This window comes from Phascolarctos cinereus, unplaced genomic scaffold, assembly GCF_003287225.1.
Source record: "Phascolarctos cinereus isolate Bilbo 61053 unplaced genomic scaffold, phaCin_HiC Scaffold_2;HRSCAF=192, whole genome shotgun sequence".
NCBI lineage: Eukaryota > Metazoa > Chordata > Mammalia > Diprotodontia > Phascolarctidae > Phascolarctos > Phascolarctos cinereus.
In genome coordinates, this window is record NW_027555625.1 from 110,122,073 (window position 1) to 110,137,678 (window position 15,606).

Below are 15,606 nucleotides of genomic sequence, written 5' to 3' on the forward strand. Positions count from 1 at the left end.
TTAGCTCAGTGGAAACAAGGCCTGTGGAGTCAGAGAACCTGGGTTCAGAGCCCACTTCTAATGCTTACTGCCTCAGCTTTCTCATCTATTAAATGAGAGCTATTAAATTTTGAACTAGATGGTCTCTAATTTCCCATGGAAATTAAATTGAACATTTTAAATTGGGACTTAGTATTGAAAGGAGTCATGACTGTTTAGGCAGAATGAAAAAATAATTTAGTAGTCTGAAACTTTAGAGATATTCTTATTCTTGTTTTACCCTTAGCACCTAACTGGGTATAGGAAGTAAGTCCTTTTTATTCTACATACATGAGATTTATCCCATTAATCCCCTTTATTTAGTAAGTATTGCCACCACAGAAGTTCAGGACCATCTCTTTGAATTACTATTATGATAGCCTCCTAATTGGTCCACCTGCCTCTACTTTCCCCCTATCCAAACTGTCCTTCATACAGATGCCAAAGTTATCATCATATGGCACAGATCTTATCAGGCCACTCCCGTGCTCAGCCAGCTTCAGTGGCTTTCTCTTGCTACTGTGATAAAATATAAAGCCTGCTGTTTGGTACTGTCCATACTCTGGCTTCATTTCCCAATACTCCTTTTCATATGCTGTATGTCCCATACAGATTGGATTATTTTCCAAAGTTGACATGCTAGTCTCCTTCCACTTTGTATATCGCAGAGGCCACCCCTCATGCCTAGAATGTACTATCCCTCTTCACCTTTCAGAATCCGATCTCCATTCAAGGCTTAGTTCTGATACCACCTTCTCTGGCACTTTATTCATTGCCCCTATCGCTTCCTACTTGTTGTTATACCTACCTTTATACATGTCATTCTCCCAATATAGAATGTCCCGTAAAAACTCTTTCTTCCTTGGATTCCCAACATCTAACACACAGTGGCTTGTATTTAATAGACATGTAATAAATTTTTTTGAATTATAATGGTATACCATGAATATAAGCCAAATATGGAAATTTTAAATAATTAATGGTATATACTTCAGTAATTAAAAATGGACAAGAAATTTTAAATACTTTTTCCTTGCAAACAAGTTGCTTTACCTATGCCTAGTACATACGTGGCTTAGTTTGAAGTTAGGGCTAGAAGTAAGGAGTTTTGAAGGCAACCACATTTTAAGTCCAATTGCCTTACCCCACAGCTAATGTGCATCTTTGAACACTTGGGGGTGTTATTGCTGTGGCTAATCTGCAAGCCACCAAATTTAATACTGGAATAAAACCATGAAAACTATCCCATTTTTCCTTTTAGGGTTGGCTTAGTTGAATCTAAAATCCGTGTACTTGTTGGAAATTTGGAGCGGAATGAATTTATTACTCTTGCCCATGTCAATCCTCAGTCATTTCCAGGGAACAAGGAACATTATAAAGAGTAAGTTTAAAATCTTTACTTGAACTAGTGTGTCTTAACATTTTAGTGTTTAGGAATGTTCATAATCTATAGTGATGGACTTTAAAGTTTTATGCTTAGGCTAGCAGAGGGACTTTCAAACTAAAAGTTTGAAAATACTTTTTTAAGTATCTAGTTTTCATTGTTAAATTTAGGGAAATGTCCTAAAAAATTTTTTTTTCTACTTTTAAAAGGAGTGACTATGTATCAATGTGGTTCCTTGGAATAATATTCCGGCGAGTTGAAAATGCAGAAAGTGTTAACATAGATTTAACATATGATATTCAGTCTTTTACTGATACAGGTAAGACTAATAGATTTTTTTTTTTAATTTGGACCCAGTTTCATGGATCAAAGGCTTATTAGGTGTGTGCTATGGACTCAGTGTAACCTTTTTGGCCACCCAGCTCAGTATTTATCAGCTGTGAGAAGAGCTAAATAGCATCACTGAAACAATTTTTTAAATTATTACTCTTAATGGCATTGTGTAAAGTGATTCCTAAATGTTTCATTTTTTCTGTAGTGACACTTCGATTTTTTTTGTGCTCTTGCTATTTGTTTGAACTCATTCTATAGTTATTTTGCTATCTATAATAGCCTCATGAAAATTAAGGAGGTATAACTATCAATGGTGTACACTAGAAAAACAATTGCTCTTAGTACCACAACTGTAAAGTTTTTTCTAGTAACAGAAACACTATGAAATTTTTTAGTGATTTCTGAAATGTCAAGAAGATTGAGAGAGAGAATTTGAATTTCTTTATGTTATAGGTAAGATGGGAACCTATTATGGGAGAATCTTGAAAGCCAGGGAGAAACATTTTATACTTGTTGCAATAAGTAATACATTTTTGTAGAGTCTTGACTGTTCTGGAATCATAGAAGTTAAAGTAAATGGGGAAGAGTAATATGGAGTAGACATAGGACACATCCTTGAAGAACCTGCACTTCCTGCTACATGACTTCCATAGCAAGGCAAAGAGGTCTGGAATGCTGGACTTGGAAGGCTTGAGGTTCAGATCCCACCTCAGACAGGTAATAGCTCTGTATCCATGGGCAAGTTGCCTAACCTCTGTGAGCTTCAGTTTTCTCATCTGTAGAATGAAAATCATAAATTAGCCCCTACCTTACAGGGTTGTTAAGAGGATCAAAGGAGATATGTAAAGCAATGTGTCAGTGCTATGTAAATGTGAGCTGCTGTTGCAAAGCACAAAGATTCCAAGTTTTTTTCAGTAGAAACACTGATGAAGTCAGTGAGAATACTGGTATATAGCAAACTAAACTGTTCATGAGAATTGTGAGGCTTATTAAGTCAGAGGCTTATCTCAGTTTCAGTTCCAGGGTTATGTATGTCACTGATGTAATTTCATCAGTTTCATGAGAGAGTCAAGTAGTCTCAAGTGTTGCCCAAAACCTTACCACATTAGCCATAAATTTCAGGTGGTTAAGCTTTTTTTTCTAGGCAGTGGGGTTAAGTGACTTGCTCAGGGTCACACAGCTAGTAAGTATCAAGTGTCTGAGGTGGGATTTGAACTCAGGTCCTCCTGACTCCAAAGCCAGTGCTGCCTGTAAGCTGCTCTTTTTTTTCTATTTAATTTAGAACATTTTTTTGCCTAAAATATTAAGGGGAAGCCACTTGTGAGCTAAATTGTACCCAGAACCAACACATAGGCCGCAAAGGACAGATTGAGGAAGAATTGAGAGTAGATGAGTCCCTCCACAGGTCAGGGCACATAAAAGGGGGAAGATGTTGGGAACTCAGATGAAGGGCTTGTGCAGCACAGTGTTTTGCATTTAGTTATTGCTCTGCCTATAACTTCATTTCATGTTGATTAATAAAAGTTTTGTTGAATTTAATCTTGACTAGTCTGGTTCTTTTAAATGTTTTACTCTAATACTTTTTATTTTGTATATCATTTCCCACAAATCTCACCTTGAACACTTTTATAACAAAGAGAAAAATAGTAAAAATGAAACAAACCTCTGCCTATCAATTGCAAGTGGCTTTACTAGTGACAGTTTGCATCAGTAGTTCACAACCTGTAAAGAAGTCCTCTGGAACCAAGATTAAGATGTTACATGTAATTTGCATTCTGGTGTCTCTTAACGTTTTCCTTTACATTATCTTAGTCATATATGTTCCTTTCTCTGCTTTCTCTTCTCTGTGTCAGTTAATATGAATCTTTCCACATTCCTTTGATTGTCTCATTCATCATTTCTTATGGCACAGTCACATTTCACCACATCACCAGCCATTCCCATGTAATCAGTGCCCCAGCTAAAGAGTAGTCATGTGAATGTTTTGAGAATTTGTGGGACTTCCTGTCATTGACCTTGTGGGAATACATTGTATTCCGTAGTGGGATGAGTTATGAACAGTTCAGTACTTTTTTGATTATAATTACAAATTGATTTCCACAAGAATTGGACCAATTCACAGCTCTGCTAACAATATAGTATTGTGCCGAACTTCTCATAGTCCCTGCAACATTTCTTATTTTCATCTTTTATCTTCTCTGCCAATTTGATATGTGTGAAACTAAACTTCATTTGTTTTAATTTGCCTTCTATTCCATCTGACTAGATACTGGGGAGTAGATTGGTCCTATTTTTGTTAATTCTACACGGGTCTTAGATTGAACAGACATTTAATCAAGATATTTTCAAAGATACTTCTGGTCTGGTCATCTTTGAATCAGTCATGTTGTGCATGCACTTAATGGTGATGTGATCATGAGGATGTTTTGGGATATTGGTCTCATATGTGCCTGGACATAATGCTAGTTTGTTTTATTAAGAAAAGCCAGAGCTGTTGCAGTTTAAAAGTAAGATTTCCACTTAATGAGATGCTGTTTCACAGTATATAGGCAAGCAAACAACATAAACATGCTAAAAGAAGGAATGAAGATTGAAGCAACTCATGTAAAGAAAAAGCAGCTTCATCATTATCTTCCTGCAGAAATTTTGCAAAAAAAAAAGAAGGTAAGTATGTAGCTTGGTTCTTAGTTGGCTTAGCTGATTCCTAATTTTTCACCCTCATAAGAAAAGATATGACGTCAAATGGAGCAAATTCCAAGACAAAAGATAATTACAAACTATCTGTTTTTACATTTTGGAATAGACCAGTATACATTTGCCTTCCTACTTGGGCTGATATTAAGTATGCATTCCTTGAGTATTCACAGCATAGACATTTATATGAACAAAGCCATTCCCAGATTTAAATTTTGCCTTTATTCATCCACAGATAGTTCATCTGCTTGCAGATAATTGAGTTGACCATGTTCTTTATATCTCCAATTGTTGGCTTCTGTTTGTGTTTTAATTTTAATCCTGTGAACTTTTTCTCAGCAAAGCCTCCAAGATATCAGTCGAAGTGCTAGTGGACTTCAGTCAAAGAGATCATCCTTAGATGGAAATTGCTTGGATAGTTCCAGAGATACTGATAGTGGAACACCTTTTAGTTCCCCTGTGTTATTAAACAAGCATTCCAAGCCTGAGAGTCCTCCTGTGGTAGAAGTGGAAAGGTCTGTGTTGTTAATTTAATCTTTCATTAAATAGCTTTTTTAGGATATGTTTTGACCCAAAATATGAATCTTTTTTAACACTTTTCTTTTGTACCTAACCGCCATTTAAAAAAAAAGTTAGCATAAATGTTTAACCTTCTTAGGTTGCTAGGCACTGTCATTAGCATATGGTATTTTCTAAACATAGACTACACTTCAGTCTTCAGATTTTAAAGGGCTCTTGGATATAGTCTTTCAGTGAAAGTTTTTAATTACTCATTGATATTTCTGTATAATGAACAAGAATGAAGGCATGTTAATGGAGAATTATGACCAGTCAACAAGTAGGAATAAATAAATTTCCTTTTTGCATTTGAGGTTTTAAAAATCTCCTTAACTCTCCATCTTCCGTAAACCCCTAAGTTTAATATGGGATTTTTTTTGTCATTAAGTCTTGGCTTATTTTAAATCATTAGCAAATTTAGATTTTTTTTTTTCTTTTTAACAGCAGCTGTGCTGAACCTGATGAAACAGCACCTGCCACCACTGCAGAAAAGCCTTTGGATGTTGTTCCTTCACCTCCAATTCAAGGATTATCTATCCCAGTTATTGGTTCAAGTATGTATCAAGACTTCTTGCTACTAATAATTCCACTGTGTTTGTTATAGTCTAAAAGAATTCCTCTTTTGCAGAAATTGATTCAACAATAAAAGCCATATCACCTCCAGCTATCTGCACCATTCCTACTGTAGTAGGAAGAAATGTCATTCCTCGTATAATAACATCTCATAATCTAGTCCAAGGGCAGCAACACCAAAATGGAATGTTAAGTTTAACATCTAAGAGTGCTATATCCAAGAGATCTCATTCGCCTTCTTTAGATGGATCTCCTAAAAGGTTAAAAGACATAGAAAAGGTATGGGCATTCTTTGTAGCTTTTTGGTTCAATTAATGCTACTAGAAATTACTTCAGACATTCCTCATAGACATTCTCAGTTCTCTTGAGCAGTTTCAGTGCCTGAATGTTGTTTTATTTTACTTTTTCTCTTCTATGTGTTTACTTTTATAAGCATTTATTAACTCTCCTTCCCACTGCACTCCTCACCCACATTGGACTTGGAAGAAAAAAGAAAAGAAAATCTGATAAATATACATAGTCAAGCAAAACAAATTCCCGCATTGGCCATGTCCAAAAATGTATGTCTCATTCTGCATCTTAAGTCTATCACCTCTGACAGGAGGTGGGCAACATGTTTCATCTTCAGTCACTTGGACTCATGGTTTATCATTGCACTGATCAGTTTTTGAAATCTTTGTGACTTCTTTTTCTTTATAATGTTGTGTAAATTGTTTTAGTTCTATTCGATTCACTCTACATCATTTAGTATAGGCCCACCTAGTTTCCCATAGTATCCAGAGTATTTTTCCATATGGCTGTTGATAGCTTAGATTTTTTCTTTGAAAACTAGCTCTGCAAAGTTTTTGACCGTTTATCTATTGGACCATGACTCTTGGAGTTGTATAAATGAATCAGTTCCTCATATATCCTGGATGTACAGTCTTTGACAGAGAAACTTGCTGCAAAGATTTTTTTTCCCCTCATTTGCCTAGCTCCATTCTAATTTTGTCTACATTAGATTTGTTTGTGCAGAACCTTTAAAGTGTTACGTAATTAAGTTGGCCATTTTATTTTCCATGATCCTCTGTATCTCTTGTTTAGTCATGAACTCTTCCCATATCCATAGATCTAAAAGGTTGATTTCTTCCTTGTTCTAATTTGCTTATGAGATCACCTTAACATCCAGTTGGAATTGATCTTGGTATAGATACACATCTCTTGAGAGAAACTATACTAATATATGTTGGTTAATACCTATTTTCTGCCAAGCTGTTGTCCAGTTTTCTCATAGGGTCTTCGGGTTTATCAAATAACATGGCACTGTTAATTTACTGCTGTATAATGTATAACCTTTCTATCCTTTGATAAGTACTAAATCATTTTAATGGTTATTGGGATTTGGTTCCAGCAGACTTATTCCCACTTTTTTTTTCTTATCATTTCCCTTGAGATCTTGACCTTTTGTTCCTCTGTATGAATTTAATTATTTTAGCACTAGAAAGTAACACTTCGATAGTTTGGTTTGGTACTAAATAAGTGAATTAATTTAGGTATGGTGTTATTTATTACATTGTTTAAATTGTCATTCAAGTTTCCATTTATCTGATTTTTTTAAAAGCAAATTGAAGATTTTCAGCCGTATTTTAGCACTTTAGAATTAAACATTATAGTGCGTACTACTATGGGTAAGGCACTGGGAAGATAAAAGATTTAGAAGAGGCACAATTCCTATGCTTATGGAATTTAGATTCTCCGTATGAATATTTCTTCCCCTGCCACAGATCACAATCCCTTTATGCAATTGTTTTGATAATTGCTGCTGCCAAAAAAGTCATCACCTTTTTGCTGACATTTTGCCCAAGATACTCTCTGAATTTAGCTCTTCCAGTTCTTGGATGAAAGACACTTTAGCCCATTGCTGGGCAGACCTGACACAGCTTGAGCTCTTTTTCAAGTCTCTTTATCTTCTGCCTCCCTCACCCCACCCTACCCTATTGCATACACAATTAAATATTCCAGAATAGGATGTCAGTAGAGGAATTTCAGCCTTATTGTTAGGGGGAATAAATCAGGGGTCAGCAAACTACAGTTGACTTTAATAAAATTAAACCTTATTTTTACCTGAATTTTTTTGGGGGTGGGGAGTGAGGCAATTGGGGCTAAGTGACTTGCCCAGAGTCACACAGCTAATGAGTGTCAAGTGTCTTGGGGTCAGATTTGAACTCAGGTCCTCCTGACTCCAGGGCAGGTGCTCTATCCACTGCGCCAGCTAGCTGCCCCTAAACCGTATTTTCAAATGTGAAAATGATTCTTGGCTCTCAGGCTGTATAAAAACAAACAGCAGGCTGTCTTTGGACTACCCACGCTATAGTTTGGCATCCCCTGATCTAGATGAATAATGGACAAGGCTAGGGAAAACAGAAAACCTGTTTTAAACTGTGGAAGAATCATGTCAATAGCTTATATCCTAAGCACCCGTATCAGTAATAGGTTTTAGATGCTACATGATTAGTACAAGTTTACTTACATACAGGATTGTGAATTTTGGATGAAAATACCCATTATCATTATCTACTTAGGTAATGGTGTTGATCTCCTGCATGTCCAGCAGGTGGTAGTAAGTTCACAAGTTATTTTTTGGAAGGATTTAGTAGCTGACTTCTGACTAAATCAGGATGATCCCTCACATTGTAGGGATTGAAAGTGACATATAAAGAAAAAATATGTTGAATTGTACCCATCCACCACTGACTTTATCCCACTTTATTTGTTATTCTCCACATTATAAAGATTAAATGTTTATGTGACTGTATAAACAAATGCAAATTAAAACCAAATGATTTTAATACTTATTCAATCCTAATTCTTATAGTTTATTGGACTTGATTCAGCTTTCAGAGAATCTTGTGCCCCTAAAGATGGGAAGAGAAAACCAATGGTAAGTATGTAATATTTATCTTAAGTACTTAGTTTTAAAGAGCTACATCATAATGTACATAATATATGGGAGAAAGTACTTTTTGAGAAGCAAGGCAAATAAATTCTATCCTGTGTGGATGTTAAATACAATTGTTTTTCTTGTAAGAGCTGCATCATTTGTGATCACAAGTTGTTTCATAGTAAATGAAAAGGCCTCACTTGCCTGCTTTTGACCTTTCAGGATGGTCTTGGAGGAGAGTCTATGCCTATTCCAACTATTGACACATCTAGACTACAGGTAATGAATAGTTTAGAGGTAAAGTTCTGTAGCTACACTCTCAATTATTTAAATATTTAAATGCTTACTTCTGCTAAGTGCTGCAGGGAACTATAGATATAGTGTAATATATATATTTTGTAAGTTCTTTGAAAGCAAGGGCCATTACTTAACTGGGGAAGTGAAATAAATATATGAAACCAAACAAATATTAAACTGCATGTTACTAACTTTACTTTTGCAGTTCAAAGAAGAAACCATTATGAGTTAGGGAAATTAGGCTTCATGGAGGACATGTATAGTCATTTTTTTTTAACTTTTCTGTCTTAGTTTTTAGGAAACAAATGGGGATTAAGCGCAGAAATCTGCTGGCATGGCAGTATAAAACCATTGTCCTTTATCACAATCCTTACTACCAAAATATAATATTTGGTAATTTTACACTACATTATTTACAGTGTACTGTTATTGGAAGAACAAATGGTATTCATAGTATCTTTTCCATATCAACCTCACATCTCCAATATTGAGCAAATAATTACATTCTAGGAAAATTCAATATTTAAATAAATAGTAGCGTCATCGTGGAGATGATAAAATACAAAAATCAAAGGTAATAAAATTTGGATTAATATTTCAAGATTAAATGGAATTTCCCCAAATAATAAACCAGAATTTCTTAGCAGATGAATCAGAAAGCAGATTTATTTAAATCATGGAGAGATCATCTATGGAAGTTTATAGTGAGCAGAATGCTCAACACCCAGTGGCATAAGAATTGTTGCACTTTCTACATGAAACATTTTTTAAGTCTTACTGTACAATCAAGGATAAGCCCAGCTAAGGTTGCTCTTAGGTATTGTGTCTATCAGGCTATGCCACCCTACAATTTAGAAGCCTCCTAGGTAGAAAAAGTGATTTTCTTCCTCCACGCCTAAGGGGTTTTTTTTAAAATTACTACAGTATTTGGTAGGCAGAGGACAAGTACAGTTAATCAACATTGTAAACTCCCTGAGGGCAGGAACTCATTTTTATATCTCCCTAAGTTGCAAATGGGACTCACAGATGGAGTGTCAGCCTGAAGTCAGGAAGACTTATCTTCCCGAGTTCAAATCTAGCCTCAAACACTTGCAAGCTGTGTGACTGTGGACAAGTCACTTAACCCTGTTTGCCTTGGTTCCTCTTCTGTAAAAAGAGCCAGAGAAGGAAATGGCAAACTACTCCAGTATCTCTGCCAAGAAAACCCCAAAAGGCATCATGAAAAGTTGGATACGACTGCAACAACACATTGCACCTAGTCAGCCTTTAATAAAAGTTTGAGTAAATGAAAGAAAGAGGTGGAAAAGGCTTTCTGAGTTTCATTAACATGTTCTGCAGCACTGGGGAGAATCAAAGTAGGTAGTACGTTTCACTCTTGGTAAGAAACTAATGCTGTATCTATCACACAGTTGTGTTTCGTTCCATGATGTTCCCCAAATCCCACACAATGGTGTCACTGTTTCTGTGATTTTACAAAATGGGACCAAACGGTACAAGTCTTCTTAGGGTTTTAGCTTCTTGCAAATGGTTTTCCAACAATCTGAGTTTACAATCAATTTACTGTTTTGTGGAAGTAATGCAGAAGGAATATGAAAAGGTATTAATATCAGGTACCAGATTTCCCTTCTGGTAGAGTTTTTGCTCTTTCCAGGGCGGTAACCAATTTTGTTCTTGAGTGACCCATATTCCTCCCAATTTTCCTGCATATGTGTAACAGCATTGTTGGACTTAAGGAAGAACTAGTCTCCTCACCTTCACTAGGAGAACTAGTTTCCCCTCTTTAAGGAAACAGAGGTGTAATTAATAAGAATTTCCCTCTTTGATGCTCTCTTCTTTCCATGTTTCCCTACCTAGTTCCCTCTCCTCTCCGCCACCCCCTATAAATGTGGAACTCCTTAAATACTTGAACTAAAAGGCTGAAGTGAGAAGCTACTTATGAATACTAGAAGGTACTTAATACACTTAGAACATTTAGCTGTGTTAAATTAGGAACTAAAAGATTTGTGGCAAGGTGGGGACTAGAGTTGTCATTTTTACTTGGTATCTAAATTAATACTCGGGTCTTTGAAGCCTATGTTCACTTTCCCGATTCTTTTCTTTTCTTTTCTTTTCTTTTTTCCTTACAGAGACTACCCAGTAAAGAACTACCAGATTCATCATCTCCTGTTCCAACAAATAACATCCGTGTCATTAAAAATTCCATCCGACTGACCCTTAACCGGTAAAGGCAGTGTGCCTCATCACATAAAAGAAGATATGCAGTGGTTTAGTGGCTCACAAGCAGCTACTCTTTTTTTTTTATTGCAGTTGCTGTCCTACATAAAATACAGTGAGAGTTAACAGTCATCAGCCTGGAAACCCTGATCTGGTTTTGAATTTTTATATCTTCACTTTGATCTGCAGATGGTGTAGGATATTCCCGTTACTTCGTGTAACTTTTCCAGAATCACCTGCTGTCAGACTGTCTACTATACTATGGCTTTAAGTTTAGGGGTTTTATTGCCTTAACTTTAGATGCTTGCTTCCTCTATTATGGGGACCCATCTTTGCCCTTGTGGACTACCATAGAAGAGTCCTGATTTTTTTTCCCCTCCTCAAGTCTTGTGTTATAATCATTGTCTGGAACTTTTTGAAAAGTTAAAAACAAAAAAAATTGTCCCATAATTGTAATCTACTAAATGTCAGCATATTTACTTTAGTCAGTGAAGCCCTGTTGTGAAATGTCAGATACATGAATGTGAGGTATCATTTCTGCTTTCTCAATTTATGTAGATATACTTGTCTGTTCTATCTATTGTTGATTTAAGTTATTTTTCCCACAGGTTGGCACATAGAATATTTAAACTAATTTTTGTGTGCATTTCTGTCAAAATGGTGCTTGGTAGTTACTAGAGAGTATTAGTCTAGTGATTAAATACAAGCACCATGTATCCTTTCTAACTTGCCTCCCATGGAGGTCTGTGAAATGCATCTTTATTAAAAATCAAAACGTAACCAGGATACTGAAAGTCAGTGTATGAATGGTAGAATTGTTATATACCATATCTCATGTCATCCTTGTTAGTTAACCCATGTTTTTGCAGAGCTTTTATAGAGCAACAGAACTCGTTCCAGTACCAATGAAAATTAATACCATAATACAAGAGAAATATACATCTTTGTGGTGTGGAATTAACTGGGCATAACAATTCTACACCATCATTTTGCACCACAGTCTTAGAATGTTTTTCCATTGACAGGCATGCAGAAACAAGCAGTAGGTTTTATTGAAATCTAAAAGGCATTTTTGAATGACCATTAATTGGCTCAGGGCCTTTGTAATCTTCATTTAACAAACTACATATGTTTTTTTTACACTGCTTTTTTCAGTGCATTTCTTAGTAATTTTTTAAGTTTCATGAAAGCATGCAGTTTATTAAAAAAAAAACCATAACCATGTAATTCCTCTTGTAATATGTTTGATTCAATGTTTTGTAAATGAAGTCGTATGTATTTTCAGAGTATTTTTGTATGTACTGTAAGATACCATCTTTTCAAAGAGAAAACTTTAAAACCTTTACCGTCTCACTTTAATTTTTTACATGTATTATGCTAAAAAAAATCTTACCTTTAGGATTGGAAGAAGCACATTTAAAAGAAGTACACATCATATCACCTACATTGTTTATCTTTGTGTGTGTGTGTGTCTCTCTCTTCCTCCCTCCCTCCTTCCATATATATCTATATACATATATGTATCTATATATACATATAGAGTTAGATATGTATATCTATATGTTTATATGCATATATGTTAGCATCATCAGCTGTCTCCTTACTAAGCATTCGGGTCTAGTAGATAAAAAGCAAACTGGCACGTTCACCTTTCCAAATTTCGATTCAAATGAGAAAAAAATGTCTTTGGTTGGCATGTGTGTTTTATTGAACAAAAATTGTAGGTACATGTGTAGCAGATTAGGTAACAGTAACTAATATTTTTTGCAAATCTTGGCCATTAAGTTGAAAGACTTTGGCAGTTCAGTTCAGTACTTGACTATATTCCGAATCTATTAAATTTTTTTGGTTTTTTTTAATGGATTTTTCTCCCCTCATATTCATGGAAATGAATATTTATAGTGCCTAATTTGTGAAAAAGGAAATAGCAAAGCTTTCTAAAAGAAATGACAGAAGGAAGAAGAAAATTTATTACTATCCTTAATTGTTTTAAACAGGAATAACCCAACTACTATTTTCCTTAGTAAACTTAGCCAATAAGCTTACATCCTTGCCTTTATCTTATAACACTTAATAGACGCTGCGTCACTTGCTGGTGTTTGTTTCCCAGATAACTTATTTGAACAAGATTGGATGATTCTTGTCTTTTAATATTTGGTAGTTGTTGTCCAACTCCTTAACTTTTAAAGACTACTAATAGATTTGATGAATCATTGCTGATGTAGGGTACTGTATTTGAATTCCCATGTTAACATCCAGTCATCCTCACCCCATCTAGAATTTTTCTTTTCCTTTCGCCTTTTAAGACTATCCTCTTTGTTTTCTATATGAACAGAATATGTATTCAAGTATGGAATCTTTCCTTTACTTACTAAAAAAGTTTTCCTCATACTTCATTTCCACTGAGCTTGAAGTCAATCCCTGCTTCTCTCTTTTTGTGTGGATGCCCAACCAGCATTTCTCAAAGAGAAAATAAAGTATCATATAAGCAACACTGGATTCTTATAGCATTTAGGATTCATTTCAAATTTCAACTTTAAATACAGCATTTTTAAACTCCTATGGTAATTTGGCAGTAGGAATTACATCAGTTTGTTGCATAAGATTAAAGGGTAAGCTTGATCAGGTGCACTCCAAAAGTAAGCTTAGTCAGAATCTAAATGTATTCTACCCTAAACAATAGGTAGAACTTTTCAGATTCATTGTGTTTTACTATGTTGCTTGTGCTTATGTAGAAGAAAGGATGTAGGAATTGCATATCTGTGTAGACACACTAAGGTTTAGTTTGAGTTACATAGACAGTTGCACAAAGATATGTACTATCATTACACCAGAGAAAATTGGTTATTCTTGAATTGAGGTGTTTATTTTCACAAAGGTATTAAATTCTGCTTAGTTACCAGTGACTAGCTACTAGAGAATAGTGCTAAACAAACTGTCAACTAAAAGTTTAAAGCCAGAAGAATTCACCAGTTAACGAGATATATACATATGCCTTTAATTTTCTTTGCAGTGGGATCGATGAAGAGAGAGGGATTGGGTAAGGGAATTAAAAAGTGTTGTTAGTGCTTGCTACCTGCAAAGAGATTAAGTTTATTTTAAACCATAAGAACTTACTAGGCAACATTGAAATGCATTGCTTGCTAAACTGACACATAAATTAGCAATATAGACTGAATTGTTTTCCACCATGTCCTAAAGCTTTAAAGGATCACGTGTTTTTAAAATAGAAAACATGGAGTATTTTACACTTGATTAGTGTATCACCTATAAATATTTTATGCCCTATCTTTTGAAAGAGGGGTGCCTGAAATAAGTAGCAATGCTATGTAGTATGAGTCAACAAAAGAGAGATGAGAAATGGGTGGGTTAATAAACTTTACTCATTTTTCTCATTTCTGAAAAAGAATTTTTAAACACTCAGGCTAAATTTTGAGTGCTTTTAGCAAAGTGTATTTTAAGCAAGGACTGTCTCATTGCAAATATGTAACATGAGAACCAACTTCTTCGACTGAGACTTGAAGTTCCAGCCCAATTGAAGCAGGATGTTGAAGAAGTTAGAATTAACTTCTAGTGCTTTGACCAGAAGCAAAGAAACCAGGCGTTTATATTCTTTTATTAACTTGCCTTGTGTAAGTGGCATTGTTCCAGGACCAGGTCATCTAATTGAATGATAACCCTTTACCGTGAAGAACATTAGATTCAGAATGGTACCTATGATAAGAGAAGCACTTACTGGACCTTTCTAAACAGTATTAACTTAAGCTCTGAGGTTGGTGGTAGTTAAGGGATAGTCATTGATGGAAAAATGAAAATTCAACCTACATTAGTCTTCAGGGTAAATCCAAACCCGTAATTTCTTCTTTGGATTTTCCTTTTTAGGCCTGTGTTAAATAGAAGATCCTGTGCAGTATTCACATTTTTTTCCTTTTTAAAGTACTTTGCTGATCTTTTAAAGGCAGTATTTATTTTCCAGAATTGCCAGGTTTGCAGCAAAAAACAACCTTGTTGGTTTGTAAAGCACTTTAAATATCTTTGAGATAAATGGTGCTGTGAACATAATTACATTATGTGAAATTAGTACAGCTGCTTTTCTTTTCTAGATGGATGTTGGTGTAATTCTCATCTTTTCTGCCTTTGAGATTGTCTTATTTCTTGGTTGTATACATGGACTTTGTATACATGTGTCAAATAAACTAATCAAATAAACTTGCTTCAGCAGCTCTGTTAATGGTTTCCAGGGTGGGGAATCTGTGGCCTTGAAGCCACATGTGGCCCTCTAGGTCTACAAGTACAGCCCTTTGACTAAATCCAAAGTTAACAACAGATCCTTTTATTAAGGATTTCAAAGAGCTGCACTTGAGGACGTAGAGGGCCACATGTGGCCTCAAGGCTGCAGGTTCCCCACCCCTGATTTGTTGAAAGATGAAAGTATAAACTAAGATGTTATCAGAAAAATCAGTGGCTACTTTCTGGATACAAAAATGCTCATTTGTGGCATAGGAAATATGACCAGAATGAATATTTCCTGTTACTCTGTAGGCAGCATTGTAAAATAGGAAGTTAAGATTTGGAGTCAGAACTTCGGTTTGTATTTGCTCTGCTGCTGATTTAA

General features: G+C 35.3%; 1 protein-coding gene across 4 annotated transcripts in view; it reads left to right on the forward strand.

Annotated features, from left to right (window-relative positions):
* The window catches only part of PAPOLG (poly(A) polymerase gamma), a 48,239-nt gene extending 33,039 nt beyond the window's left edge, over positions 1–15,200 (forward strand). Inside the window, exons 14-23 of one of the 4 annotated variants that reach the window (XR_013484565.1) lie at positions 1,280–1,399; positions 1,612–1,721; positions 4,278–4,399; positions 4,769–4,944; positions 5,432–5,541; positions 5,616–5,839; positions 8,415–8,480; positions 8,703–8,759; positions 10,632–10,726; positions 10,904–10,991. Coding sequence is in view for 3 of the 4 variants with exons in the window: in XM_078149529.1 (XP_078005655.1) it covers positions 1,280–1,399; positions 1,612–1,721; positions 4,278–4,399; positions 4,769–4,944; positions 5,432–5,541; positions 5,616–5,839; positions 8,415–8,480; positions 8,703–8,759; positions 10,904–10,998; positions 11,085–11,100 (1,096 nt within the window). In the remaining variant the exon portion in view is untranslated. Of the gene's footprint in view, positions 1–1,279; positions 1,400–1,611; positions 1,722–4,277; positions 4,400–4,768; positions 4,945–5,431; positions 5,542–5,615; positions 5,840–8,414; positions 8,481–8,702; positions 8,760–10,631; positions 10,727–10,903 lie in introns of all 4 variants that reach the window. The other 3 variants (XM_078149529.1, XM_078149530.1, XM_078149531.1) reach the window with 3 other exon arrangements.
* Positions 15,201–15,606: the final 406 nt, after the last annotated feature.